Source organism: Engystomops pustulosus, chromosome 5 (assembly GCF_040894005.1).
Source record: "Engystomops pustulosus chromosome 5, aEngPut4.maternal, whole genome shotgun sequence".
NCBI classification, from domain to species: domain Eukaryota; kingdom Metazoa; phylum Chordata; class Amphibia; order Anura; family Leptodactylidae; genus Engystomops; species Engystomops pustulosus.
The window spans coordinates 107,817,471-107,830,269 of record NC_092415.1 but is presented as its reverse complement, the minus strand read 5'-3'; the positions used below and the strand labels follow the sequence as shown (position 1 = coordinate 107,830,269).

General features: G+C 41.8%; 1 protein-coding gene across 2 annotated transcripts in view; it reads right to left on the bottom strand.

The window, feature by feature from the left end:
* NFX1 (nuclear transcription factor, X-box binding 1) overlaps window positions 1-12,799 on the bottom strand; it is a 95,892-nt gene that overhangs the window by 69,596 nt on the left and 13,497 nt on the right. For both annotated transcript variants that reach the window (XM_072152831.1, XM_072152832.1), the window contains exon 3: window positions 560-721. In XM_072152831.1, the coding sequence (XP_072008932.1) occupies window positions 560-721 (162 nt within the window). The remainder of the gene's footprint in view (window positions 1-559; window positions 722-12,799) is intronic.

The following is a 12,799-nucleotide window of genomic DNA, read 5'->3' as shown; positions in this document are numbered from 1 at the left end:
CTAAGTCTATAGTTTAGCGAATAGAGGCCTGTCCTGTATCTTTAAGGCTGGTAGAGTGTGGAGGTTATAGGTTCAAATCTCCATATAGGCAAAAAATTATTTAATTGAAGAACATGAAATAATGAGGAAGCCCTGAATGGTATAGAAACACCATACACCATATATGGACAGGTGATGGTATTTCCCTGATGACGTGGCTCCTGCTGTGCCGCTAACCGGACAAAAGATGTCCTGACCAATGTCTGCTGTGAAGATTCCCCTGCAGACAGCTACTGGGAGTCTGTACAACAGCAGAAGTCATTCAGTACCAAATATGACAGAATCCCAGTATTGAACTGTTCTGAGCACGAAAGTATCGGAAAAGTATTGAGGTTTCAATGCATTGTGCAACCTTAGTTTAAACAATGCAAAACATGCTGGTTTCTGATCATAAAAGTTTCAATTGGAATGCATATGCAATCGGGCTTAGCCTTGCCCCCAGCCATTTGCATTGCAATAAACTCCACATGTGACCACACCCTAAAAAGCTCAACAGCATACTTAAAAACTGAATACTGACCTTCCGCTTGTGATGCTGGAGACCTGGCCCACTTTTTGATACAGTTAAGGTGGAAAACATGGTAGCAGCTCTGACAGCTCCACACTGGAGCCATGACGCGTATCACCTCACAGCACACCATACACTCATACTTCTCTGCTGTTAACTGCTCGATCAGAGACCCTGTAAAAGATAAAAAGTATTAGAACAGAGAATGGGATCAGTGCACAAGAGGAATCACAGCCTATTTTAATGAAGCTTATTCTCACAATGAATAGTAACAATCCAAAGGAAACAGACCAATAAATGTTATTATATATATATAGAGATAGATAGATAGATAGATAGATAGATAGATAGATATACACACACACACACACACTTCAGGAAAATGAGAACGGCACACCAAGACAAAGAAAGAGTAATGATGGGTGCAGGCACACTAGGATCGGGCCACGGAACCTCCGATGATATATTCCAAGAAATTAGGCAGCACTCCGGTTGTAATGTGCAAAAAAAGTGGTTTTCTTTATTCCATGCTTTTTAAAGATACAGCAACGTTTCGACTCACTAGGAGTCTTTCTCAAGCCGACAAACAAGAGTGAACATCGTACATATATATCAAACACAAGTGATCACGTGACATGTTAGTTCCCACCCCCGTCATTAGCATATTACGTCATAAAAATAGTAAAATTAGTGAATAATGATGCAAAATAACATCGATTTCATTAAAATAGACATTCTTAAAGTGCTAGTGCATTAACATCAAGTTGGATGACTGTTATTCAACACCAATGTGTTAGGTAAAGTGCTGGATGCAGATTGTGCCTAGTAGTAAATGTGATAAAGCTTAAAAACAGGATGGGGTGACTCACCGTCACATCCACTAGCTGAAACAAGACTGTTGATCCTCAGCCGGTAGGTCACTATCCAGAATTCCATCTCAGAAACGGACATTTACGTGAAACCCACAGATACAAACACTTTGCTCAAGTACCAAAGCCACCACCCACGGGCTATGGTGAAATCATTACCTTATAGCCAACTCCTAAGGGTAAAACGAATCACCAGTGACCCCAATAAGGTAAACAGAAACCTAATGAGAATGACCAACAAATTTCTACAACGTGGATATCCCCACCATATCATAGACAAAAATTTGAACAAAGTACATCATACAGACAGAGCCACAACTTTGACCCCGGCCAACAAAAAACCCAATTTTGCCCGACTACCCTTCGTATCTACCTATAGTGAATACAGTAACTCTATCTGCAACACGATACGCAGACACTGGTCCAAATTAGCAGGCAGTCCAATCCCTGTACCAGAATTCAAAAATCCTCCTCTCTTCTCTTACAGAAGAGCTCAATCCATCAAAGATCGTGTAGTGAAGGCTGACGTGGGTACTATGCGCCCTCACAGACAAACCGGCATATTTGGGCATCTCAACAAAGGCTCATTCCCATGTCGGAATTGCATTAACTGTAAATTCATGAACAAGGGCGGAACATTCTTCCACAACAACACACAGTACCACATTAAACATTACTTGAATTGTGACAGCTGTTTTGTCATATACATGCTCACATGCCCTTGCGGATTGTTATATATTGGAGAGACCACTCTCGAATTTAAAACAAGACTAAACCAACATCGTTATACAATACGCAATAATAGACGTGACTTACCTGTATCCAAACATTTTTTCGAGATGGGCCATTCCGAGAGAGATCTTAGATTTCAGCTAATCGATCACGTACCCCCATTACGTAGGGGGGGGGGGGGGGAGATAGAGAAAAGATCCTAAAGACCAGGGAATTACGTTGGATCCACACACTAAACACCCTACGCCCAAATGGATTAAATGTCGATTTTAAATTAAGTGTTGTTTAATGTCAGCGTTGTTGCCCAGTCTTGCTTTGTCCTTTTACTGTTTTTCATGTGATATAAGTTTGTAATAACAAGAACCACCCAACGTTGATACACACAAATATAATACTAAATCTTACTAAAAAAAATTTTCTGTCTTTACAGATTACATGAATACTTAGAAAGCCATAATGGGGTTTCCCTCACTGCCGTTTTCCACAATTTTTTGCCGTCACAAGACTGATCCAAGATGCCTTCTTTCTCTATGTCCACTTGACTTGACCTCTGCAACCATTTTTTTGCACTGTTTATCATGTACAGCGTGTTACAACTTTGGCCAGCAACAATTCACATTTTGTGGGCTGGGAGTATAGCTACTACCTTATCAGATATCCCCTATGGGTCTCAAAGAGACTTGGGGGAATAAATATTGGTTCTTTTTTCCCCAAATCTGGGGTTTCTATACATTCGCTTCTCCCCTAATATAGCCCTCGATTTAAGCCTTATAGATATACCTACCGCTGTGCCAGTAACTCTATGTGCCTGACGAGGTGTCATCAGGGCAGATCTGACAGCGAGCTCGCGACGCGAACAGTCTCCCTGGCAACATGACCCTCCCAGACATGCGCATTAGAGCGCAATACCGCTTGCGTTCCACTTATGCGGGTCAAGCCTGCACACAATCTGGCGCGCCAAGCGCGACCTACCTGCTCAGGATCAACAGTCTTGTTTCAGCTAGTGGATGTGACGGTGAGTCACGCCATCCTGTTTTTAAGCTTTATCACATTTACTACTAGGCACAATCTGCATCCAGCACTTTACCTAACACATTGGGGTTGAATAACAGTCATCCAACTTGATGTTAATGCACTAGCACTTTAAGAATGTCTATTTTAATGAAATCGATGTCATTTTGCATCATTATTCACTAATTTTACTATTTTTATGACGTAATATGCTAATGACGGGGGTGGGAACTAACATGTCACGTGATCACTTGTGTTTGATATATATGTACGATGTTCACTCTTGTTTGTCGGCTTGAGAAAGACTCCTAGTGAGTCGAAACGTTGCTGTATCTTTAAAAAGCATGGAATAAAGAAAACCACTTTTTTTGCACATGTAAATTTATAAAACAGGTTTACATCGTACACTGGGAAGGAGGTATTAAAAATAAAAATACTAACCGTGAGTTAATGCCAGTTAACGTCTTTAGGCGCAAAACTTATTATAAGACACTGCCTTATTTTTGGGGAAACAGCAGTAACCCTATATTATTGTTATATTACATTTTTTTTTCCCCTCAAGTTCATCATGTAATATACCTTCTGCATCACTGCATTCTGCATACCCAATGTCATCACTGTAAAATTTTAATTTTCGTAAACCTTATCAACCAAGTTAATTTACAGGTTATTTACCTGTGTCACCAAATTTGCCCTATCTTATGCAGCGGCAGACCTGCATTTATTTAAGACACATTGGGGGCTTTATTAAGCACACACACACACACCTTACCATTTCAGCCTGATGGTACCCTCCATTCGCCACCGAACAAGAGTTACCATACCTGCTGGCATTTAAACTCTGCATCCCAAGCAGAATGAATGCATCACACAGTGGGCCTGTTGATACCCGGGGCTTGCCTTCTGTATTCAAGTCCTAAATTTTCCGACTTCCAGTTTTTATTGCCCATCCAAGTCCCCTGATGCCATCTTACAACTCATCCCAGCTCTGACTACTCCAGTCACCCCTTTGATCATCCCGAGTGCCCTCCTTGTACCAAAATCCATCCAGGTAGTTGTAGTGGTAATAATAATTTTTATTAATGTAGCGCCATCTTAGTCCATAGCGCTTTACAAAACCTTGGTCTTACAGTGAATTCTCCTAGGTCAGTGATGGCGACCCTTTTAGAGACCGAGTGCCCAAACTACAACCAGGACCCACTTATTTATCGCAAAGTGCCAACACAGAAATTTAATTTGTGATTTATACTCCCTTCTCTGTCACAGTTTTCATTGATATTAGCACCCTGAGGACACGAATAAAGCAGAAAATAGAAGAAATTTGGATGATCATTGTTGGTTCCCTCCAGGATCCCATAAACAGGAAGAATTGTCAGGGCCAGAACAGGAGCTACAATGATAATCCAGATCTGTCCACACCTTCCCACTCCTACAGTAGTCCCAGAAAGAGCTGTCACTTTAAAATACACTCACCGGCCACTTTATTAGGTACACCTGTCCAACTGCTCGTTAACACTTAATTTCTAATCAGCCAATCACATGGCGGCAACTCAGTGCATTTAGGCATGTAGACATGGTCAAGACACTCTCCTGCAGTTCAAAACGAGCATCAGTATGGGGAAGAAAGGTGATTTGAGTGCCTTTGAACGTGGCATGGTTGTTGGTGCCAGAAGGGCTGGTCTGAGTATTTCAGAAACTGCTGATCTACTGGGATTTTCACGCACAACCATCTCTAGGGTTTACAGAGAATGGTCCGAAAAAGAAAAAACATCCAGTGAGCGGCAGTTCTGTGGGCGGAAATGCCTTGTTAATGCTAGAGGTCAGAGGAGAATGGGCAGACTGGTTCGAGCTGATAGAAAGGCAACTGTGACTCAAATCGCCACCCGTTACAACCAAGGTAGGCAGAAGAGCATCTCTGAACGCACAGTACGTCGAACTTTGAGGCAGATGGGCTACAGTAGCAGAAGACCACACCGGGTGCCACTCCTTTCAGCTAAGAACAGGAAACTGAGGCTACAATTTGCACAAGCTCATCGAAATTGGACAGTAGAAGATTGGAAAAACGTTGCCTGGTCTGATGAGTCTCGATTTCTACTGCGACATTCAGATGGTAGGGTCAGAACTTGGCGTCAACAACATGAAAGCATCGATCCATCCTGCCTTGTATCAACGGTTCAGGCTGGTGGTGGTGGTGTCATGGTGTGGGGAATATTTTCTTGGCACTCTTTGGGCCCCTTGTTACCAATTGAGCATCGTTGCAACGTCACAGCCTACCTGAGTATTATTGCTGACCATGTCCATCCCTTTATGACCACAATGTACCCAACATCTGATGGCTACTTTCAGCAGGATAATGCGCCATGTCATAAAGCTGGAATCATCTCAGACTGGTTTCTTGAACATGACAATGAGTTCACTGTACTCAAATGGCCTCCACAGTCACCAGATCTCAATCCAATAGAGCATCTTTGGGATGTGGTGGAATTGGAGATTCGCATCATGGATGTGCAGCCGACAAATCTGCGGCATCATGTCAATATGGACCAAAATCTCTGAGGAATGCTTTCAGCACCTTGTTGAATCTATGCCACGAAGAATTGAGGCAGTTCTGAAGGCAAAAGGGGGTCCAACCCGTTACTAGCATGGTGTACCTAATAAAGTGGCCGGTGAGTGTAGCTCAGTGCACAGCAAGTACTGGGCTGTCTGGGAGTGTAGGAAGATACCTGGAGTCATCTCTGGTGCCCACAGAAAGGGCTCTGAGTGCCAACTCTGGCACCAGTGCCATAGGTTAGCCACCACTGTCCTAGGTGCTGATCATAAATATACATCTAAATTATACTAGAACGTAAACACAAGTGAACAAAAGGACAATACAAGCAACTACTAATCCATTCTCTTTCAAAATGCTATGTGTGGCGATTATTCCCCTATTTTTCTACCTCCATCATTACCCCCAATATCGCACCACCTACTGCTGAACTGTCGATCAGCATTTCTTCTGCCCACTCACTTCATGACCTCTGCTGTGTTATACTCTGGCTTTGTAAATGGGAGAAACCACCACAATCTGTCTCTCTCTCACCTGCCATCACCATCTCTGCTTCTCCTTACCAATGTTGTTATCAGAGGTCGCACTAACATTTTTCCAGAAGGGTAAAAATACTCCTCTCACCATTTTTGAGGAGTATTTTTACCCGAGGAGGAGTATGAAGATTTCGGTAATACACAGCACACACACGACACCTACACACCCACACACCCACCCGGCCTTAAGTCCCGTCGGGATCACATAAATGGAGGCAGCTGGGGGCAGGTAGGGAGATGGAGCAGGACAGGGAGCAGCAGCCCCGCTGTCCACAGGTCTCCCGGGGCCTGCGCGCTCGCTCCGGAGCGCTGCTGACACAGATCACTGTGTCACGTGTCCCGCTGAGCGGCCCGGCGCACGCTGTGATCGCGCTACAGACATTTACCTCTTTTGCAGCGCGCGCTATAGGGAATAATTGCCAAGCGTAACTTTACGCATGGCAATTATTTTGGGGGGTAATGGCGCCTCATCACGCGTCTATGACGCGTGGTGAGGCGTTAATGCGACCTCTGGTTGTTATCTCTTCAAAATGTATCTGACTGCCCCCCACCTTCCATATGCAACCTCAAAACACACACACCTTGCATCTCCAGCTACCCTCCCATATCAAACGGGTCCTCATTCCATTTGTCTCAGATCTCTGTACTTTTTTTGCAACTTAGAAATATAAGGCCTCCCCTGAAAATAAGACCTAGCGGCAGTCATTGCAGCAGCTCCCCCCACACCGTACATTAGTATAAGTGAATCTTTTAGATACTGCAGGAGGTCGTGCCATGGATGAAGAAATCATGAAGTTACTGTTTTTTGTTTTTTTTTTTGTTCACAGAAAAATAAGACACAGGGAAACAGTATATTGGAGATAAATCTCTCCAATGAGAACTGCTCTCAGACATAAGTGTCTGAGAGCAGAACTGTTCTTGTTACCCATGGCAACCAATCAGAGCTCAGATTTCATTTCCCAACAGCTGAGTACAAAATGAAAGCTGAGCTGTGATTGGTTTCCAAGGGCAACTAGAATAGTTCTTCTTCTGATAAATCTCCCCCTATGTGTCTGTGTATTTATGTACCACCATTCCTCCATTATGTACCACTATTCCTCCATTAATTGGCGTGTATACATGAAAAGAATGCACAAGTTTTACTATGCTTACAAGGAGTATTCCCATTTCAGCAAATTAATGTTAGTCTTAGTCTAGTTATACAGTTTTCCAATATACTTTCTGTATTAATTTCTCATGGTTTCTAGATCTCTGCTTGCTGTCATTCTATAGAAAGCTTCTATATTTACTGCCAGTGGACAGAAATCTGAGCATGCTCACACAGGTGCGCGGCTCATTATAACCCACAGCTCTAAATATCCTCTGTGATACTAACGAGCCGTGCACCTGTGTGACCATGGTCAGATTTCTGTCCACAGAAAGTTAACATAGAAGCTTTCTATAGAATGACAGCAAGCAGAGATCTACAAAACCGTGAGTAATTGATACAGAGAGTATATTGGAAAATTGTATGACTTTTTATCATAAAAACATTAATTTGCTGAAATGGGACTAACCTTTAACTCAAATTATATTTTTAGTTTACTACACCATTTTAACACTTTATAAAACATTAATTCATTTCAGAAGCAAATTATATGGATTTCTTTGTGTTCTACTTTTAATTCTTGAATTATCTGTACTGGGTCTGATGAAGGGAACAGTACGTTTCTGAAACGTGTTGTCCATGAACATGTAAATAAATGAATGATTTCCTTCATCACTACCACACTGACACCCATACCCACCCAACCTCTGGTGGGCAGCTTCTCCACTTGGGACCCTTCCACATACCATCAAATCGAACAATGTGTTATTAGTGGACTACCACGTTAACTCACAACATCTCCAAAATAAAAGGAAAAGTGAGGCAACATGAACACATTTCCTGTGGCATAGGTTGGAGGAACCTGGGAACACCCTGACCATTCTGTAAGGGTGAAGACACACATGGCGTTTTTGGGCCGTTTTTACTAAGTGCGTTTTCAGATCGTTAAAAATGCATGCGTTAAAAAACGCATCCGTTTTTCAAAAATGCATGCGTTTTTTGAAAACGCATGCGTTTGTGTCCGTTTTTCCGAAATTGCGCAATGAAAAACGGACAAAAACGCATGCGTTTGCAAAAAACGCATGCGTTTTTAAAAAACTGATGCGTTTTTTAACGCATGCGTTTTTAACGATCTGAAAACGCACTTAGTAAAAACGGCCCAAAAACGGCCCAAAAACGCCATGTGTGTCTTCACCCTAAGGGGTAAAATACCTTGTCTGCTGTTCATAATAAACCTATAAAATGCCAGTCGCTTGCCTTTTGCTACTTCCCTTACATACAGTACAGACCAAAAGTTTAGACACACCTTCACATCAAAGAGTTTTCTGTATTTTCACGTCTATAAAAATTGTAGATTCACACTGAAGGCATCAACACTATGAATAAACACATGTGTAATTATATACTTAACAAAAGTGTGAAACAACTGAAAATATGTCTTATATTTTAGGTTCTTCAAAGTAGCCACCTTTTGCTTTGATTACTGCTTTGCACACGCTTGGCATTCTCTTGATGAGCTTCAAGAGGTAGTCACCTGAAAAGGTGCCCTGTCAGGTTTACGAAGTGCGATTTCTTGCCTAATAAATGGGGTTGGGACCATCAGGTGGATTCACAGCTGATAATCCTACTGAATAGACTGTTAGAATTTGTATTATGGCTAGAAAAAAAAGCAGCTAAGTAAAGAAAACTGAGTGGCCATCATTACTTTAAGAAATGAAGGTCAGTCAGTCTGAAAAACTGGGAACATTTTTTTGCAGTTGCAAAAACCATCAAGCTCTACAAAGAAACTGGCTCACATAAGGACCGCCCCAGGAAAGGGAGACCAAGAGTCACCTCTGCTGCAGAGGAAAAGTTCATCCAAGCCACCAGCCTCAGAAATCACAGGTTAACAGCAGACACATCTCTACAACAACTGTTGAAGAGAGACTGTGTGCAGCAGCCTTCATGCTAAATAGCTGCTAGGAAACCACTGCTAAGTACAGACAACAAGAGGAAGAGACTTGTTTGGGCTAAAGAACATAAGGAATGGACATAAGAACAGTGGAAATCTGTGCTTTGGTCTGATGAGTCCAAATTTAAGATCTTTGGTTCAAACAAAAAAGGTGAACAACAAACACAGAAAAGGTGAATGAATGGACTCTACATTCCTGGCTCCCACTGTGAATCATGGAGGAGGAGGTGTGATGTTGTGGGGGTGCTTTGCTGGTCACACGGCTGGGGATTTGTTCAAAATTAAAGGTATACTGAACCAGCATGGTTACCACAGAACCTTTAGCAACCTTTAGTTGGATCATCATTTATTTTTCAACAGGACAATGACCCCAAACACAAAAAAAACAAAAAACTTAAAAAGGGGTATTCCAGGAACCAGCATAATTTAAAATATAAGCTTATATGTAGTTTATTTATATATTTTATTGTTATTTAAAATTTTGCTCCCCTTACCAGAAAAAGGCAGTGACCATACACTATAATGAAGATTTAAAATGTTACTGGCCCTTTAATCAGTCTGTTGATATCCTCCACGCAGAGCAGACACAGGACATAACATGGCCGCTGGTCACATGTCCTGTAACTGCCTGGGCAGGTCATGTGATCACCACTAAGTTTGGCTGTAGTCGGTTGGTTGCAGTGCACCCAGTATTTTGGTGATGGCAGTTACACATCATTACTTTGGTAAGCGCTGAATGTTATTGTGGTTTCCATAGAAACCACTGCGGGGAGAAGAGAGCAGTATGTAAAGCTTGTCCCACATAATAGAATTGGGCAGGGGCATAAGGATCTGGCCCTAACATACAGTGGGCCAGCGGCTGTCACTGTTCAATGTGCTCTTTTGGGACCCCTGAGCACATTAATATCTGCAGGAAGGCACAGTCATTGCTCTGCCGTCTCCCCTGCTAAAGCCGGGACTCACACAGAGAGCGGGTCACCTGACCCGACCAGCCAATAGGAGAAGAGAGGAGGGGCAGAGCACAGAGGGAGGAAGAATCACCAGAGCCCGGGCTGCATGTAGCAGCTGCAGTGTAGAAAGGTAACAAGTGACATACACAAAGTATAGGATCAGCTCATTCTCCCCTTCTCACCTGCTATCCTGTAAATATCCCCTGACAAAGCTGCCTGTAAACAAGACAGATCGATAAACTACATGCAGGGCCCACTGGTGTCTTGTTACGCCACTGGGATTGGGGTCACGTATAAAGGTCAGCAGACCCCTATATGTGACATATGACATAGCTATAAATAAAATACATCAATATTAAAATGGGGCAATTCTATCTATCTATAATGCTGGTTATCAGCTGCAGGTGTACCTGAGCTCTGCCCCCAAACCTTCCTCTGAACAGTATACAACAGTTTTAGGCAAGCAGAGGACAGCGCAGTACACTGCCAAGATTTTCTAACGTTTATTACACAAGTCCCTATATTTAACACCTTTGTGTTTTGTTTTTATTTTTGTGTTGGCACTTTGCTATAAGTTGGGTTTGGGTTGCATTTTGGGCACTCTGCTTCCAAAAGGTTCGCCATCACTGTGTTAGATCACTGGGAGCAGAGCATAAGAGGAAGGAGGAGTTACTGAGAACTAAAGGATCTTGGGACGTGTAGTTTCCAGTGGAGGCCATCTTGGTGATAACTCTGCATACTTGAGAGGCCATAAAATTTTGTGAATCAAAAAATATAATTAAGCTTCACTGTGACTACTGACATTGAGTCTTGCTACATTCATTTATTTATAGCATCATGGGTTTTTGTAACAGACATTTATATTCCCAGAATACCCCTTTAAAACTGAAATCCAAAGGACCTTATGCTGGATCTTAAAATGTTCAAAAAGAAAGGTCTTTTCCTGTGGCAGCCAACCACAGCAGAGCTTCAAATTTGAGGAGAGATGAAAGAAAGTGTTCCTATGAGCTACAAAGACAATTTTTGTTAAGGTGTTTGCCTCATCTCCAGCGGTCTTCATCTAATCAAATAATACACAAAACCTAACTGTAAACCATGCCTGTGTAAGCTCAAGTGAGGTCCAATTCCTGTTTTTTCCCCCCCAATATCTTGGCAATCCTAATAAAACTAACAGTTACGACACCCACCGACAACATATTGTATTTCCATATATTTTACCCTTTCTTACACCATTGGATTAGCCAATTAAGGTTAAGGCTAAGGTTCTTACCACAAGCCAGTAATGGATTGGCATTGCTTGATGTGATTATTATAAAATGAAACACTCTGGCATCTCTTCAATATGCTGCTGATTGCTACACATTCCAGTAATAGCCCAACTCTTAATCTGCCTCTCCTCTGCTGTGCTAAGCACGCATGCCAACCATACAGGTCTTGGCAAACCTCAGCAGCTAGAAGTGTAATTACTACTCAGATGTCACCACTAAGAACAGTAAAACATAGGCAATGAATCACTTATTCCTACACCGACTCAATAACAGCCTTCATAATTGTATGTAGACTCTTAAAAACAAGTGGTCAAGAGCTCAGCAGGTATGAACACCGTCATGAAATGGGAAAAGGATATTCATATATATAGTAACATACATGAAGTAAAATACAGGGTACCTAATCATCAAAAAGTAGCTATGGAAAAGAAAAAAAAAAAAAAACACAACACACCACTAAAAAAAAAGTACGCTATATGATTACCACCGAGATAGAAATCTATCTAAGTATATCTATCTATTTATTATACTATACACACACACAGAAAATTTAATAAGAGACACTTAGATGTGAGTGGCGTAGTATCTACTAATTCATTCACAGCAAGCAAACAGACAAGCTATTACTCCTATTGCCTCCAGGAGGAAGATTAGTATTATCAACAGAAAGAGGCTTGGGATTTCGTACATTCCCTTTTGGATCTAATAAAATAAACATGCGATGTGCATATTTAAAAGGAAATATACTGTCCAAAATGAAGCATGGATAAACCAGGGAGAACCAGGAACTGACAGTGGCAATCTTATATTATACATGTCCTCCTAGCTTCTAAAATCAACTTTTGATCCAGAAGGTCTCTCAGGGTGTTAGCAGAGGCCATCTGTTCTGTAGTTTCACAGGCTGTTACACTGTACAAGGAACATTTCTTCCCTCCCACCGTGTGCTAAAACTCACTGCCACCATGAGATGACATCAGACAAAAGGAAAGGGAAGTGCCAAGGAATCAAGGAGGCAGCCTGTGAGACTACAACACAGAGCCCTTGAGGCTCATAAGCATAATTCTAACAGTTAATTTGAGAAGGAAAGAGGCCATGGATAGCAAATATAAAATGAAGATTACCACAGTCATGGTACCTGGATCTATTTGTTTAATCATGTTTGATTTTGATGGTAGATTTCCTGTAAGCAAAAACATATAAACATATATAACTAAATGTATTAGCTTTAAGACCAGAATTTGGAATTCAATACTAAAGCCTTATGCACACAACAATTATGGGGGCCATGATTGGGCCGCAA